The following is an 18,627-nucleotide window of genomic DNA, read 5'->3' as shown; positions in this document are numbered from 1 at the left end:
TTTGCTTTGATAAAAAAATAATTGAATTCTTTTTCTTATTTAATATTTATTCTTATAGTCTAAATTTTATTAGTGTTTTTGTCATTGCTATACATTTATTATATGTCCCTGTGGCTCAAAGCGATAGTTTCTCGTAACAACGTCGAATAAATATTGACGTCGTAAATACATTTGTATTATTGCGCATTTTCACGTAACCACAGGCACATTTGTTGAATAATAAAGCCAAGTGTGTAGTGAGGGTAATTAATCACGCTGTTCCAAATTGTAATTGCATCAGATACAACTGTCCGATTATTTTCCAGTCTGCGCATACGTATTATGCGTTTTGTATAATTCGCGATGACGTTATGCGGCATTAAATTAATTTCACCGCTTGATAATAGCTGTCTGCATAATTGCTATGAAAATGTTGTCATTGTTCGTAATCGATCGATATAATCTCAATCGACAGAATTTAAATTAGAAAATGATATCAGGATCCTATTATCGCCTAATGTATTGAAGCATTTTAATTGTTCCTCGATTTTAATTGTTCCCAGGTACCGAGCACTGTTAAATTCATAATGTAAAATTATATCCAACTTGAGTTATTTTTAATCATTTTTATACATCGCCACTGCTCCTACTTAATATGTTGTTAATTTAATCAAAACAATAAAGATCACAGTTTAACTCAAGAAAATGTATTAAGTTTGATTTGAATTTAATTTATTATCTACTAAATGAATACATTAATATGGACGTTGTTTATTTGGAAATTAATTACAGAGATGGACTGATTTATATTTTGACAGATATGGAAGTTAAAAGTAAATAAAATGTTGTTTAACTCAAGGAATTAGGTTACCATTGCTCTTTTGATGTCTAACAGTGACAGACAATTTTTCCTGAATTTTTGTACAATTGTATCTGTTTTTATGCGTGTTATTAGAATAATAATAGTGATTATATGTGTAAGAAAATGCGTTGAATCTCACGAATTCGCAATAGCGCAGACGAGTTGCAACTGTCGAATGATATTATTGATAACGAGGCAAACACGTGCGAGAGACTGAAAGCTAATTAAGATGAGCATGCAGCAGATTATAAGTATCCTGTATGTGTTACTTGTTATCAGATCGTAAACGGATACGAGATCTTCCTTCCTACAATTGAGATTTCTCGCGCGACATCCGTCATGCGTTCTCTCACATTTTTTTATTCAGTAAATTTGTTATTTGTTGTTATTACTAATCCAGAAATAGTCATCTGGGAAGGAGAAGGAATTTGATTCTAGTGGCGAGAAAATATAAATTATTATAAAATATATAAATTATTATATATAAATTATTATTTTCTGTCATTTTTTATTTTTACATATTTTCTTTCTTTTTTTAATAACTATATTTCTTATGAACCTCTAAATATATAATTTTATCAAAAATCTGCAATGAAAAAGCATTAAAATCTTAAACCTTTATTAATTAAAATCTTTATTTTTAGAAATATTGTTATAATGAATTACTTAATGCACTTATTCCGTTGATATTTGTCTGGTTTCTACTTATCTCTTTCAGAAAATTATGAATAAATATATAGATTATTCATCATATTCATAATGTTCTCAATAAATCAATAACATCCCAACAAACAAACTGACATTATTTGTCGTCATTTTGATGTGAACTGATGACAAATAACGTCAGCTTGTTTGCTGAGCTGTAATACGTTATTAATAACAATGATTCTAATTAGGGTGTAAAAACTCCACGTTTACGTACAAAAATGAAGCAACTACTTCTTAAGATTAAATGATGTAAAGAAAATCTTATTAATAAATCTAAATAATTCCCTTCGATTTTCTCTAATATGCGTCACAATTAAATAAGTTAACGTACTCGATAATCGACGTCAAGTAGGAAAGCGACATATGATATAATAATGTCATTTGCATAAATTATACCTAACCGTGATATGCCGTTATCGATCTAACATGTACACCGCAGGGGACCGGTCTATTTGATCAGGAAGTTCTCCCAAACTGTAACATCGCATTTCACGTACAACTCGCTTTAGTCATCAAGTTAAACAACCGTCAGATTTTGATAACACAAATGTATTTCAATTTACAGAGTCAGTAAATTGCAAGTCATGCGTAAACATCGCGCACATGTTTATTAAAAATACTTTATCGAGTTTCGGGAGTTATCATGAAACGTGTTGCGTCACACAAAATATGTGAGATCAGTAAATGAGATCTCATTCGACAACAAAGTACAATAAATATTTTAATTATTTTATTCCGTCAGAAATAATTATCTTATTTTGATAGAAAGATATTTGGACTTAACGTACGCAATATTCACTCGATCGCGTCAAGTATTATCGAATTCCTCGTGCCGTTTGACATTTTCTTATGTACGTATATATGTATATCTCCCCCTTTCACTTTTCTATAATAAGCGAGCTTTCCGGTAACGAGTAACATTAGGTCCCATTTACGTAGCATTTTATTGCAACGAGACCCGCCGCGTTCACATTATAGTGAAAGTGTTCCGTTCGAGAAGAAAACTTCTCAAATTACCACGAGCTACCTGTGATCCTCGAATAATTCATGACAGGCTTATCGTCGATGTAGCCTGTTATTTGCTCGTTAACACATTCCCTATGTAATCCGAAATTGCAGCTGTGTGCATGAATGACGCGCGTCATTGACGAAAATCACCCTCATTTTGCTCCATCCCATGTTCTTATGTCATCGTTAATGAAAGAGAATTGCGCTTTATATAATTCTTCCAAGGAATCGAATAAAACATATCAGTGAACATAAGTAGACTAATTGTAAGGCTTATGTTATTACGCCGTAAAATATTCTCTCTCGTGTCGTAAAATACCGTCGCTATTTCTGTCCCTTCCAAGTAGAAGTCTTTATAAGTCTCTCTACCTCGCTGTTTTTACGCGAAAATTTAGGTGGCCTTTTGTACGAGAAGGGTCCATTCAAATCCCCGGAAATTTCTACGCTTCTCGGACTTAATTGCGAGCTTACGAAATTTTCATCGTCGCTTTCAAGAGCGTTGAAGCCGCGCCGCGGCTAAAGGCTTATAATTACTTCGCCTTGCGAACCGTTAATCTTACATCTGTATTGGCAAACGAGCGTGGCAGGATACGTACATTCGGGACGCCACCATGCGCGACGAGGTAGACCGTTATCGCAAATAAAACATCGAACGCTGCTCGTCATTGTTACGATGGAGATCCCAGCGGTTAGCTCACGTTGAAGTCTTGGGAAACGGTGGTGTTTTCAGATGCGCGTTGCGAAACGCATCTTGTCGGGCCTAACGTGCGTCGCGTCGCGCGTCGTGCACGCGAACATCTCTAGGAACATGAGATCCCGAGAGAAGAGATGAGGAGGTGACGGTTGCTTGAAGAGCGAGTTCTGGTCACGCAGTAGCTTTAGGCGAATTTTATCTAATAAAAAGCAGCGGAACGCCGCTCTGTCATTCCATTCGTCCAATTTATTCTTTTCTCGTGTCATCATACTTAACCACTGGTCAGTTCATCTCTTCCGGAAAGGAGAGTCCGGAAGCGCGACGATTTTGCAAGAGGCTCTATCTCTGGCGACGTCAGGCTTATCTGACGTTAACATTGAATAAAATCTGCTTACGTCACCTCCGTAAGATATCATTCTTAATATTGTGCATTCTGCATAAGATAAAAGTAGAGATAAATCTGTCTAGGATATGATAAAATCGACGTGTATATGTATTTAATTTATAAAATAATGTCTATTCTTGAATGATTGTCAACATTTTTTAATTTTTGTAGAAATAGCATAAATTGTTGCGAAAGGAAAAATAAGAAAAAACTAAAATAGCCAAAAGACTAACAGAAGGAAAGTAAAGTATATTAATTTAGAAAGTAATACTTATTCATAAATGGTAGTCAAAATTTTTACGTTTTACATTTTTGTACAAATAGCACAAATTTTCGCCTACATTAAACAAAAAAAAATTGCGAACGAAAAATTAACGGAAGGAAAGTAAAGTGGAAACAGTCTAATCTTTGCGGAATTTACCGTTATAACATACTTATTTTTCCTACGCACTGAGTACTCCCACAGCTCACGTTACTTTTCCGTTCTCATTACGATCGTAGCCGCGATATCTCTATTACTATGCAATTCGGTGTGATGCGCATCTCAAGTGAATCTTTTATTTTATTTCAAAAAAAAAAAACAAAAAAACAAATATGTAAAAAAAACCGCATTGTGCGTCATCGCCGATAATTGCCAGCTTGTATCCATTTGGAACAGAATAGAGCATATAAACAGCGCGAGCGACCGCAGCTACGATCGGCGCAGATTAAAACGTAACTATTGTTACGAACTAACCGCACAATAGCGTCATATCCGCGCACGTAACGCGGAAGGCTTTACCTCCTGGGATTGGGGGCGTTAAAACGGCCAACGCGAATTCGGTTTTACGGCAAGGTAATTGACAATTAATGCGTGGGCCTCGCTTCCAGCGCCGAGCGCCAAGTGGAAAGCGAAAGGCCGAGCGAACTAGAGCGTGACCCTTTCGTGAGATCGGGTGCGTTATTCGCGGAAAAAAGCGGCCTCGGAAATGGTACCGTGCACCATTCTGCGCCACGCGCCTTTCCCGACCGGCCGTTTACCTTTATCTTACTTTTATCTCGCTGGCGCGAGCCATTTGCACGGGTATTTGTCATTATCTCTTCGTAGTGTTTGCGGTTCGACTTTTTTTTTTATTTTTTTTTTTTTTTCAATCGCGTATTCATATTGCACGAATGTTTTATGTATGGGAGATTTGCGTGTTCGATAGAGAATCGGAAAACATTGCAGAAATATTTTTCTAATAAGAAATTTAAATAGAGTAAAATAAAGTTTAAGCACTTTTTGCACAGGAAGGAGATTAGAAATTAGACAATTTCGATATGATGATATTTGTTTTTGAAAAAATATTTCTTTAAAAACAAATATACCATTAAAATCGTCTAACTTTTATTTAAATCGTCTAACTTAATTTTGTTCTTATGCGAGAGATAAAAAAAGAGATAAAAAAGACTCTCGGTAAAATTATTCAGATTTTAATTTTTAATTTAAGTCAACTTTATGTCAGTAAAGTTATATACCAAATTAAATACCATATAAAGTTTGATAACCCAGAACCCAGCTTGGGAAATGGTCGAACTAGAACTAGAGTCGAGTTTCTTTTCCACCGCACCGGTAATTCCGAGGAAAAATGAAGGTAGGAAATCTCGTAAACGTTGTAACTTCGTCATTTACGAAGTACGTCTTCCGAAGTACGTGTGTTCCAAGTTAATACACTTTACGGTTAGTCTCACTTTGCCGGAGGACAGTATTAAATGCGATTCACTTTGTGAAACAGCAGCAATGGTAACCTATTGGGTAAATATCACAGGTTTCCCTGTTCCCTTGTTAAAGCGGCGCATAAAGCAAATTTCAATCCATTAATGCTAAAAGGCTGCACCAGTGCGTCTATCTTTCTGTCGATATAATGCACTTGCCGTTGCTGCAGAGCATGATACTCGCAATCAGTGTGCATTCCGGGCATATTAATTGGCATTGGTGAAGTGAGGCATTTACCGAACGTGTGTGGTCAGTTAGATCGTTATACTATAGAAACACCGTGAGAAGAGAATCGCATCGATAAAAATCACCGAAGGCTTGTCCGTATGTCAGGTTGTAGTGGTTCTCCTAGACAGAACGGAACTCCCGCTCCTTGGAATTGCAAAAGATCGTAGAAAGTGCATTCCTGCCGTTTGGAAATCGATTTTACTTCTATCGTCAAGGTCGCCGGATATAAGTAAGAAAAATCAGCATACAGATGTAAAGAACTGGCTATCGATATCGATGCCTGTTCTCAGATTGAAGGAACATTAAAGGAAAATTTCGTCATTGATAAATTAATTAATTTAATTTAATTTGCTTTAAGAATATGACGTGCATAAACAGAATATTAAATTAAATTGCAATGACTCTGTAATAATATCTGTCTTGTAAAAGTAGAACGATTTTATTTAACTGGTAAATATACATAAAAGATATAACTATAGAAATTTTAACGTAAATCTATATAATATGTATTTATAAATCTAACTTTGTATTGATTAAAATTTATTAAATCGTATTATATATAGTAGTCCAGAAAAATGTATACGGTCATAAAAAATTAAAAGCCATAGCTTTGCAAGTTTTCTCGCATTGCAATCAACTCGTAATCGGATTATGCAGAATGGCGAAAAATTCTTGAATAATTTCGACTCGAATAAATCACACATAACGAAGAAAAATTGGATATTCTCGCACCATTTCAACTATGTTTCATTTAATGCACGGTCTACTGAATTATAGCAACAACACTTCTGTCATTCATGATATATATCTTGTCAAATCTTTCAAAAACAGAATATGTTGTCTCAGACGTTTTCTTTCAGTTGGAAAATTTCTTCTGAATCTATCTTTTGATTTAATAACGCGAAATAGAATATTTCCTTTCATATCCAGTCATAATAAATTGAATTTACGAAGCCATCGACAACGAAAAATGAGGGACTCAGTCATATTCAAACTGCATGTCGATGTATAGCAATTCAACTCCATTCATCATGCCAGCCATAGAATGCATCAATTCCTTCGGGAGGCTTAGAGACATTTATAATTAATTCATTCGCAAACTGGCTCGAAATTTAAATGCGACCGGGTTCCATCGATTTCTCGTAACGCGGCTGCTTCCGACCACGAAGATGGCAGCACCAAGCGATACCAGCAAGCATAATAATCGAAGAATTGTTTTTATCTCCCACCTGTGACACCGTTTCCTAGATAAAGGAGAGAAAAATAAAGCAAGCTCTTCTAGCTATTTTTAAATAAGCAAATCACAAAAAACCGAAGAACTGCAGAACTTTATCTTTAAAATATGAAGACAATGAAAATAAGTTGTCATGGACAGTCAACATAAAAGAAGAAGAGAGATCTGAATGTTATTTTAAAAAGTTTTTAATTAAAAATAGAATATATACCTATATTCAGCTTCACAAATAATTCGTCACGTACGATAATTATGAAATAAATATATGCAAAAGGTATCATATTGAAAGATCATTTAGAATATAAATATTTAGTACACGAAAAGAACGATTTTGCTGAAGTATCTAAAATTTTAGCTAGATCTGAAAATAATTTTATTGACCATCAAAATAATTATAGCCCAGCAAGAAATGATATCGAATTGATGTCTAATCGACATTGATTCGACATCTAATTAATAATCATTTCTCGCTGGGAGGAAACTCAAGCAGAATGGAGCAATGTTGCAAAAAGTTTTGACATTCAACAATCAATTCGAGCGTCCTACTAATTATTTAATGATAATTCGACAAAATTATTTTCAAATCTGTATTCAGCTGAAATTTTTCGACACTTCAGTAAAACTATTCTTTCCGGGTAGAAAATCATAATCACAAATTATGACCGCGCGTAATTAACCGTATATGTGTAAAATCGAGAATCCCCAAACGATTATTGCGCGAGATAGAAGAAATATCGTTCTCGTGCAATTTTCATACGGCGCGATCGTATCGCTCAACGTGAGTTTATAATTACATTGAAATCGATGGGGCAACGATGGCTTTGCGCCAGCCAATTGAATTGCCGCGGCGATGCTGCGCCAACTAATTTCCAGGGCCTCGTTATTAACGCGCAGTTATCGACTAAATGAAATTTCGATCGAAATTTCGTTCGCGTAAAGAGTGACGCGTTTTACGCGCCATGCCTCACTAAATATCGCGCGCACTTTTATCTGTTCCAATTTCAGATTTTTTTTTCTACATGCCGTAAAAGTAAGACGGGAGACTACCTATGCAAAATCAGCGCAATTCGTGCGCACCCCCGATGCTTAATGAATGAAGAGAAAGTGGCGTGTTTTTGCATTACAAATTTCCTACCTAGCTTTTACTATTTTACATAACACGATTGTTGCTTCTTTTTATTATTCACAAAACATTAATTACGAGGGTGCTCGTTGCCGTGCATCACGTTATCGCTGAATACAATTATTATTATTATTCTCTTTGTTTATTTTCCTCTTATATCCTCGTTATGCTTACGAAAGGTTTAATAGGCAAATGCTTACGAAAGGTTTAATAAGCAATATCATAACTGTATCTAAATTTACGTTACAATTTCATAATCCGACAATTTCGACCATTACGTCAAACACTTGCGGTAATAATGGGGCAGTTAGCGATTTACTGCGTTACTCTCATGAATATTAACGTTTACTAACGAGCCTGTAATATCTCGATATTCGCACGCGAAATTCTATCGCGTCTTTTTCATGCATGTGCCAGATTATATTGCAGTAAGCAACAACTTGCGAAGTCAAATTTGAATATCTGAGTGATTCAAAATTATGAATACTGACCTCGCGCACATTTCGTATATTTTACACGAAAATGAACGTTACACAAAAGATATCTGCGTATCACGGCAAAAATACTTATAAAAAGAGAAAATCTCCCTCCTTCATAGATTTCGCTATTACCGCGATTTAAAAATGAGAAAACAGCACGGAAACGATCCGAGAGATTATGATAGATTCACGACGCTTTCTATATCCTTCCTTTCTCTGCGCGATACGTTACACTTTTCTCGTGCTCATGTTTTAATAGTTAATTCGCCTTAATACGAGATGAAGTATGAGCCGTCCTACTTATATCTCAGATGTTGATAAATGTCAGTTTTCGTGAAGCCAATTCTACATTCCGCAGAAAGTAGCATTTTAATGTCGTACAAGTTCTTTATTTTAAATACAGAATTTTTTACTTTCACCAATGTTATGCATTATATTTCATATTTATCAATAATTTATTTATTATTAAGATTTTAAATAAGACCTTAAGTAAGATATGTTAAACATGATAAATTTTTTCGTTACAGAATTCTTGTAAATGACCTCATGGTCTGCCACGATGTCGTCGATATTACTACTGAATTGTAAGTATAACTTTTGATCTCTGAAATCAACAAATTCTTTATTCAACATGTATATTTTTTTTATATTTATATTTATATTATTTGAATTATATAGGTGTTCTAGCGACATGGCTGTTTGTCACGGTAGGAGCGATTACTGTATCCATAGATCGCTCTGACATTAATAAAACCGTAAGTAACACCAAAAGTTTCTCATAATTTTCATTATACATCGTTATTTATCGTTAATTATTAAATTAGTGTGTTTTTATCTTTATTGCATAAGATACCTTACACTTTCTTTTACATTAACATTTAATAGCCAAGATTTAATACTGAGCATCAGAAAGTTATGATAATAGCATTCTTTAAAATCCTTTGTAACGAAAAATTGCTTTTGAATTCATAATTGCGCGAAAGAAATAAATAAACGGTATATTTTTCTCGCGTAATTAATATTAAATATTTAACTCAGATCTTCCTCATTCTTTTCTTTTTACTCCACCGCCAATTGTTCTGTCAAATCCCATTCTTTTACAGACTTAACCAGTATTGTTTATTCTTATTCTTATTCTTTTTACGTTATATTTAATTCACGTTCTGTCTGTATTTTATTCTCTCTCTACCACTTTATTATTTTACGATTTAAATATCCATCTTCTTCTAATCATCTTGTTTTTAGCACAATTAGGCATCACAGCAACGTTACAGTTAGCATCTTACCTTCTGCGTACATATCTTTCTCATGTTTCGAATTATCTAAACAATCGAATTATCTAAATCAACCTTGTATGTATGGAATGAGATTATTAAGGTTAACATCTTATTGGCAATTTTATTGCACAACCAGTCACGTAGTCAAATCACGAAGTCTCTCCATTCGTTTCATTGAAGTTTTATGCAATTTGACAATCTCGCAAGTGAGAATTCTGATTTACGTTTTGAAAGCGGAATAAATTCAGAAACTGGAAGACAGTTCGTTCTATCAAGGGTGATTGACTTTACGAGCTTCACAACGTTCACGTTCATTACATTCATCAGTAGTATATTTCGAAATTTTAGATTTGATTTTGTATGATTATTAGAAATGTCAGCGGCGTGCGAGTAAAATTTGTAGTATATCGTTTCTGAACGAACGGACTTATAACAAATAATTTGGAAATGTGCTCCTAAGGTGTGCTCCTAAGGTCCTCATGCACTTATTTTCTGATTATACAGACCGCCATTTGCCGCCAACATGATGGCGGGGAATAAAAGTCTCACTTACAATTTTCTCGGACCTCCGTTGCGATGAAACTGGAACAGGAACCATTCCATTAACCTCTCCAGGAAGTTCGAGTATCGCATTACTATTGTTGTCGTCGCTATGGCGTGAACGAAAGTTGTGTTTGATGCTCTGTATAGGGAATGTACATGAAAAGCTCTATGACAAAGCTATATAACAAGTTTCTCTATCGCGGTGTACTAGTCTAACGGTCGTAAAAATTTTGTCATAGAATAAATAAAATTTTAAAAAGTAAAAAAAAATTACTTATATAAAAAATTTTTTTAATAAAACGTTACACACAAAAAAAAACAATTTTGCTAAAGCATCAAATAATAATTTTATTTGATCATCAAAGTAATTATGTAGAACGCTCAAAATAGTTGTTAGGATGCCAAAATTCTTTGTAACATTGTTTATTACACTTGAACGTTCTACATAATTATTTTCGACAGTCCAACAAAATTGCATTTATCTATTTTTAGATAGCAAAATCGTTCTTTCTCTGTACAATATTATTCTGAAGTCAAAGAAATAAGAATGCAAATGTCAACATATGCAAATTTTACTAATTTAATTGTCCTCGATAAAAGTCCTTTTTACGATAATAGATACCTGACAGATGTAATGTATATATTCCTAAACTTCTATTTCAAGAACTAAAGCTCAAGTTTTGATCCGCAGCCACCAACACGATCGTCGATGATCGCGAATGGCTGGCGACCTCTGACCAATTCCTACGAGGAATCGATCGGCACCAACGTGTCGCCGTCGAGCCACTTAGAGAAAAATGTCCAGGTGCATCCCGTTCTGAGCAAGTTTCAAGAACATATGGCGACTTCGGAAAAACTAAAGCCGTTACGCAAGGGCAAGCCGCCGATTCAGGAATACAATCCTCCGAGTATACTCGGTAGTTTCACGGTGTTCGGACACGCGGCGACGAAGGCACGTGGCGAAACCAAAACGCCGAACAAGCACGTGGCCACGGAAACCCGGGAGTACACGTTCCTGATACCACCGCCCAAGGACGCGTACCGTTTCGAGGTCAACCAACACCGCAAGCCGATCGTGCGCGAGAATGGTAGCTACTTACCAAGACAGCCGCCGCAGGCAGCCTACCTCACGGCGCAGAATATCCATCAACAACCGCTGGACAGTGTACGCGCGGCGACCTATTTTATTAAAGGTTTCCCGAATAACCGCCCTTACGTTCCACCATTCGCCATGCCGCAGGCATTGCAGCCACCTCGTCAACCTGAGAAACAGTTTGAATCGTTGAAGGTCGCCAACAGCGCGAAACCATACTTCCAACCGCCTGGCGCAAAAGCCCCGGGCGACTTTGGCAAGCAAAAGATCGCCGGTAATGATGGCGATGTCTACAACAGATACCAAGCGCAGTCTCACACGCAGATATTAAACTCGGCGAACACCGGCAACTTCTACAGCCAAATCAATCATCCATCGAATCATTATAAGCCCTCCTACGAGCGAGATCCTGCCTTCTTGGTGCACGAGAGTCACGAGGTTAGTTACGTAACTCCTCCCGGCACGTATAGTATGTACAGCTTCCGACCCTCGTTACCTTACGAAACTCTGCTGCCGCCTTCGATCTATTCACCCTCGTCAACACCACCGACCACTACCGCTGTTACACGGAATCCCAGCAAATTCGATCAAACTAACGACGCGACTCGGGAGAACAATTATAATAATAAGCGTCCAAATCAGAGCACGCGTAATAAGCAAGAGAAAGGACGAACCGAATTACCTAATCCCAGAACTACAAGCGCTTATTATGTGCCGGAGCATCAGGAACTTACACCGCCCACGTGGCCAAAGAGCAAATACGAGTCTGACATCAACGAAGTTCTGCCGAAAGAGAATCCACCGAGCAAGTTCAGTCAAGAAGTCGTAAACCAGAATCAGATTACTCAAGGCCCGAAGATCGTGTACCATAGACCGCAAAGCTCCTTCGATCCAGTTGAGGTTTACCCACCAACTCCGATACCGGATTACGAGACACCAGAGAGCATCTCTCTGAAGCATTTCAATGAGCAACAGTATCTGTTGCAGCAACAGTTGCTGTTGCGCGATCGACAGAGACTGGCGGAACAGGATCGTCAACAGAAACTGGAGATCGAACAGCAACAGCAGGCGGAGCTGAAGAAACAGCAGGAAGAGCTTAATCAGCTTTCGCAACGGGAGAAGGAGGAAGAAGAGGCGGCTAGACTTGCAGCAGAGTCCGCGAAAAATCAGTCGCAGGAGATTATAAAGATCTCAAGTGACATGCCATACACGATTCAATTGGAGCAATTCGAACCGCAGGTCACTACAGTTGGAAATATTCTAGTATCGCAGTCTGATATTTATAACATCGATCAGCTGGGACTTCAACCTCAGGTAATATCTAATTTTATAATTTCGCTCTGCCATTTTAATTAAGTGAATAAATATTACAGAAATTTAAAAAAATACGGAGTAAATGAAATATTAAATCATAAAATTCTTTTAACAAGAAAGATCTTGTATTAATTATATGGAAAATTGAGTGCCGGAATAAATTAGCTTTTCCACATGACTCAATTTTTCAGTCTTTAAAAGAGAGATCTCACTTTTCAGAGTGACAATTCACTCTAAAAGTTTTAGAAAGTAGTTTATAATGTGGCGAATAAGAGATGTCACAGGCAAGGCCTACTAAATAATAGTATATTAAAGGCGCTCACAAAGCACCTTTGATACATTATAGTTAAAAAAAAATTATCCATTAAGCCTTGTGACATCTTTTGTTTACCACACATTATAAGCTACATTATATGTGAAAGCTAACTCATTTCATATAATTAGTGTGGGATCTTTAACAAAATTTTATTTAAAATTAATACAATCCAATCAAATAGGATCAATAAATCATTATTTATTGGCTATTTGTTCTACTTTCTTATCGGATATAAAAAATGAGATTCTAAATTGTCTATCGTAGATATCCCAGATTCCGGAGAACCAGGTGAATCAGAATTATCAATATCAGCAGCATTATCAGAATGGGTATCAGGAGCAACAGGTCAATTATCGTGAGCCCCAAACCGAGACGCGACCGTATCGTCCGCAGAAACCGTCACGTGTTCCGCAACGCCGCAAAAAGCCAACGAGCATCACGCACGAGCTCTCACCGACGGAGCCGCCGAATCAACCGCCGGAAACCGCCACTCCCTTGACTTTATATGCGGAAGATGTGCCGATTCAGACGACGGTGGCACCGGAAGTGCAAACGGTGCCAGTGGTAACGACGCAGAGATCCAGAACTCGTCGTCCGGTTGGCCCAGGTCGCCGAAGGAAGCCGACGACGACCACGCAGGAGCCTCTCACGACATCTTATCAGGAGGAAGACTTCCTCAAGTATAATAGCGAGGACGTGCAGCATAATCAACACGACTCAGCGCGAAGAAGGCGAATAAAACCCACCCAGGCGAGTTACAACGAGGACGTGGAGAAAAGAGGTAACGTCAGAAAACGACCTAGTCATCGTACGAAAGTGAGCCACGACGAGTCGTACGACACGCAGTTCATCACGGAGAATGCGCACATCTCCCTAAATTCTTACGGACAAACCACGGAGTCCGCGCCGAGCTACGATGAGAACAATCAGTTCGCGACGAATCAACCAAGCGTTTCGTACGAAACGAACCAGCCGATTAATCAGTATTATGACTACTCCTCACGGCAAAATGAGGGATATCGCGAGAACCAACGCGAGGAACATCGTGAAGAGAGCATTGTACCGGAACAAGTGCCGGAATACTTCACGGAGATCAGCCGTGGCAAGGTCGAAGATTACAATGTCGATACTCGCCAGCAAAACGTTAACATCGTCACCGGCATACCACTGGAAGAGCTCTACGTGAAGACCGACGGTAATTATTTCGATCGCACGACCACAGACGTGACAACCGCGTCAACGACAACGACATCGACGACAACGACCACTCCGCAACCGGCAACGCAAACTCCTCAAATCGCCACTTCTACATCGAGGTCTCACAAGATAGGTCGCCCGTTGAGATATGGCAACGCTACTAGACCACGTTTCAGCATCAAGGATTACAAGAGCCGCATGGATTACAAGAACAGACTATCGCAAAGCTCTACGACGGAGGTGGCACCGACACCATCCAGTGAAGCCTTAACGCGCGGTCCTCACAACAGACAGAGAACGTCGAGCGCGAAGAACCAACAAACACAGCTGACGGGCGACACTGTACGAGAGACCACCGGCAGGTACAAATACGTTTCCAGGATAAACTATCGAACCACTACGTCATCCCCTACAGCTGCAAGGGATCACGAACGATACTCGGAAGAGAGCGCGTCTTCGACGACCGAAAAGAACAACAGATTCATACCGAAGAGGCGGCCGATCAGTGGCAACGTTTACCGAAGTAGAATTGCCTCTACGACGATTAGTCCCACACGATCTCAGATCAGCAGTGAGGCGAATATCAGGCAGAGCTCGACGCGACCCGAGAACGTGTATTCGTCGTCGATACGCAGGAGACCGATCGTGAAGAACAGGCTGCAGAAGGAGAACAGTGCGGTCACGAATAGTAAACGACAAGAAGAATCTACGGAGATGGCTGCTGAGGAAACTAATTTCTACTCGACTGCTTCGTCGACTAATCGTTTTGTGGGCAACGAGATCATCAGCGAGAAGGGAGAGGCGGCGTCGCTCGACGATCATTCGGTGAAACTCGATGTGCAGGAGAACAAAAACCAAGAAGAAACTGTTTCGCAGAATGAGGAGACAAAAGCGGCGCCAACCGACGCGGCATTGGTCGAGGACGATCACGGACGGATTTCGAGTGATGTGACTGAGCAGACGAGTCGAGTCGAGAAGCCGGAAATCTCCACGACGACCGGAAGCGAGAGCGACGCGGCGCAAGAGGGACAGCCGGAAGCTAAGGAGACTACGACGAAGTTCGATGTACAATCCGAGGAAGAACTATTCGCCAAGGCGTCGCAGAGCGTGGCGGATCTGACGAGCTCCGCCTCCGCTCTGTACGACAAGCCGGGCATGTTCAAAGCGGTCTCGCCGGAAAGCAGACTCGTTTCGTCACAGTTCAAGATCAACACGGACGAACCGACGTTACCTATCGAGGCTTTTTTCCAGGAGCTCTCGAAGAAGAACTGACGACTCGCGATAAATCTCTCTGCCGCGAGCAAACTGTCGTCGAATCCGTAGCACACGCGATCGACAATTCCGTGCTTTGAGAAGCAATGAAAAACCGTAGGAGGATTTGTGAGCTTCCTTCGAGAAACATCCAGAATTTATTTTCGATAATACCTGATTTCGTAGGATTTTCTTTAACCCTATGATCGATATTCGCGGATTCAGTGTACCTTAAATTAATGTATTTTTGCTCAAAGTTAGTAATTAAAGTTAGTAATTAATGAATACTTTTTTTATTTTGGAAGTCAAAATCCGAGAAATATGATTATGTAACTTAAAATTATATAAAGTTGTGAAAAACATTTCTGACAATGTATATAATTAAAGAAACTTAATTTAATTTAATGTACACTGTACTCAATTAAGAAAATTTCGGAACAAAACGATTAGGGTTAAAAGAGAATCTAAAAATATTACGTCGGAAAAAAGTCTACAGATTTCTCGAGATATTCTATTACTAGCCTTTACGTTAAACGTAGAAAGTTTCGAGAGACTGCAGGAATTTATACCTTATATACATCGTAGTTTTACGTACTTAATTCCTTCTAAATTATTGTCATCGCGTCGTCATTTCCGTCGTAGAAAATTAAAACGCTTGGAACGCATCGAGCGTTTCTAACACATTATCATCATTTCGAATATACTTTCCTATATATGTTAGAAAAACAAAGAGATATTAATTAAACGTCATAGTGAAAAGGATCTGAGAAGAAGCACTGCTGCTCGATAAAGCTCACAGTGTAACAGCCGCGCTTTTTCTTGTACTGGGAAAAAAACTCGACAAGATATAGCGTGTGTATTTGTAAAAAAGCAAATTACTCGATTTACTCGTATCCTATAAAATCCTTCGTATACGTTCTTTTTATATCTTTACTTTAGATTACTCGCAAAAGAAATACAAAAGCAAATTTCGTGATCAAGCGATATAATCATTGGAGACTCTTATTAGTGTAAGCATGCGAATCATCCTTCTGTGTATTTATTTAAGAGATCATTCTCTAAATCATTTCTCGTCATGACATCGAAATAAAGAAACTATCGAATGCTACGAGATATATTGTAAATATAAGTGCGTAGTATAGAACTTTCAATACTCTATTTTCAGCAACTAGATTTTTGTAACTTTTAACGACGGTGTCATTGCTGACGGTTTATAACTTTTTTACTATATATTCTACTTGCGTATAACGACACTATCTTTATAGTTACAGAATCTAACTTCTGGGCAAAAAATCAATTTCGAATTTTTTACAAAAAAAAAAAGATATTTTTAAAGTCATTAGAAGCTTTAATAAATTATTAAGTTTAATAAATTATTAAGTTTGAGTGTAACATGGTTATTCAAATTTGAAAGTCTCATATTTTTAGGAATTACAAATGACCATTTAAAAAAAATTCGCATTTTGAATTATTACAAGCAAAAATAGAAATTTTTTTATCAAGATTCATACTACCTATTCCTGTATTTATAAATATTTTTGTATGTCATACATATATTAATTTAATATTTTTATATTTAATTAAAATTTAAGAAATACGCACTTACAATTATCACATATTTTTCTAAATAACATAATTTTATTGGTCAATTAATAAAAATCCGTTAATAAGAGTATAATTCATATGCAGAGATCGAACTCTAAACAAAAAATATATATCTGAAAGCATACAGGTATATAACATAACGTAACGCGTGCGCATTTAACGATACGATCGATATGTTCATTGTGTTCTTACGTTATTTATATGTATTCATATATAATCGTTTTATATTGTAAATAAATACATCGGATTAGAAATAAAACGCAGCTGGATTAAATCACCTCAGAACTTACCTCAACCGACGAGTAGAAATTAAGGAACACTTAAAGTTATATAAAGGGCCAAATGCATTAATAAGACAACGTTGTTTGAAACATCGTAATCACCATTTGATTTAATAATTCGTTTAATATCGTTCAACTCTATATTTAAATTACGGCGAATAGTTACATACGTATAGGTAATCGTCAACAAGTAAAATACTATTTCGGAATATCTCCTTTACAACATAAGAGCAAAGTTCTCTAAAGAATAGCGATCATTCCATGAAAGTTTTAAAGAGACAAGCTGAGATGGATTTGCAAAGATACCAATACTTTCTTGACGGTAAGTATCCGGCTGTAATGGATTTCGTATTGTATAGATTTTCGTTTCGTATCAGAAACAAAGTCTAGACTTTATCCAATCTTTCCAAAAAAACAAAATTGCACTCTACAAAAAGTAATTAGACTACGAGCAAGAAATGTTAACGTACAGTACAATTGTACTTACGATATCTTGTGATATACACGCATTTCAAGGCGCAGAAAGGATTCAAAGTATAGGCCCTCTGAAACTAGCGTTCTAAATACGATCTTGCCGAGTATTTAAGATTAGTTAACGGACGAGACAGTATTTTACCCGTCTCGATACACTTAGAAATTACTTTCTCGATGCTCTTTTCCTAGAATCGAATTACATCTGTCCCATCGCCAAATACGGTCCTACGGGTATTACTTCAAACGTATCTAATTTAGAATTATGCACAGGCCATCGTCTCACATTTATATATATATATATATATATATATATATATATATATATGTACCAACTATACGCGTACTTACATACTCACACATACATGTATATATGTATGTATATGCCTACGGTATGTAATTTACGCTGGCTGAAGTTTTGTGTATATCGTAAAACTCCATAATTGACAGTTAAAGTGTTTTACAGTAACTCGAGGTACATACAGTTCGCGTATATACAACAGTATCAAACTATAAGACGAAGTAGGCACACGCACACTAAAATATATATGTATAATATATATATATAATATATATATATAATATATTTACACTATCTTCTGCAATTGCGCCGAGTGAGCAAAATACGTGGACGTTGCGGCTAATTATCGCACGCACATCGGCAATCGCATACCGAAGCTTGAAAACTCACGCACTCGACGATACAAAAGAAGACAATATCAGCATAGATAGAATGGCAAAAATTTAATATATTGATAGATCGATTGTTAAATAATTTATTTACATTCCAACATAGTAATCTGAAGTGAAATGCAAATATATAAATACGACAAAACATCTCGAC

The 18,627-nt window shown here is 37.2% G+C and overlaps 2 protein-coding genes across 2 annotated transcripts in view; one reads left to right on the top strand and one right to left on the bottom strand.

Annotated features, from left to right (window-relative positions):
* LOC105150140 (uncharacterized) overlaps positions 1-17,290 on the top strand; it is a 32,159-nt gene extending 14,869 nt beyond the window's left edge. Inside the window, exons 2-5 of the mRNA XM_011063018.2 lie at positions 8,963-9,019; positions 9,114-9,190; positions 10,947-12,662; positions 13,243-17,290. Of these exons, the coding sequence (XP_011061320.1) occupies positions 8,974-9,019; positions 9,114-9,190; positions 10,947-12,662; positions 13,243-15,447 (4,044 nt within the window). The 5' untranslated portion in view covers positions 8,963-8,973 and the 3' untranslated portion in view covers positions 15,448-17,290. The remainder of the gene's footprint in view (positions 1-8,962; positions 9,020-9,113; positions 9,191-10,946; positions 12,663-13,242) is intronic.
* Positions 1-18,627, bottom strand: part of LOC105150141 (uncharacterized) — a 208,075-nt gene that overhangs the window by 86,718 nt on the left and 102,730 nt on the right. The gene's annotated exons all lie outside the window — the stretch shown is intronic.

Source organism: Acromyrmex echinatior, chromosome 8, assembly GCF_024713525.1.
Source record: "Acromyrmex echinatior isolate Ae372 chromosome 8, ASM2471352v2, whole genome shotgun sequence".
Lineage (NCBI taxonomy): Eukaryota > Metazoa > Arthropoda > Insecta > Hymenoptera > Formicidae > Acromyrmex > Acromyrmex echinatior.
This window is presented reverse-complemented; position numbering and strand designations above follow the sequence as displayed.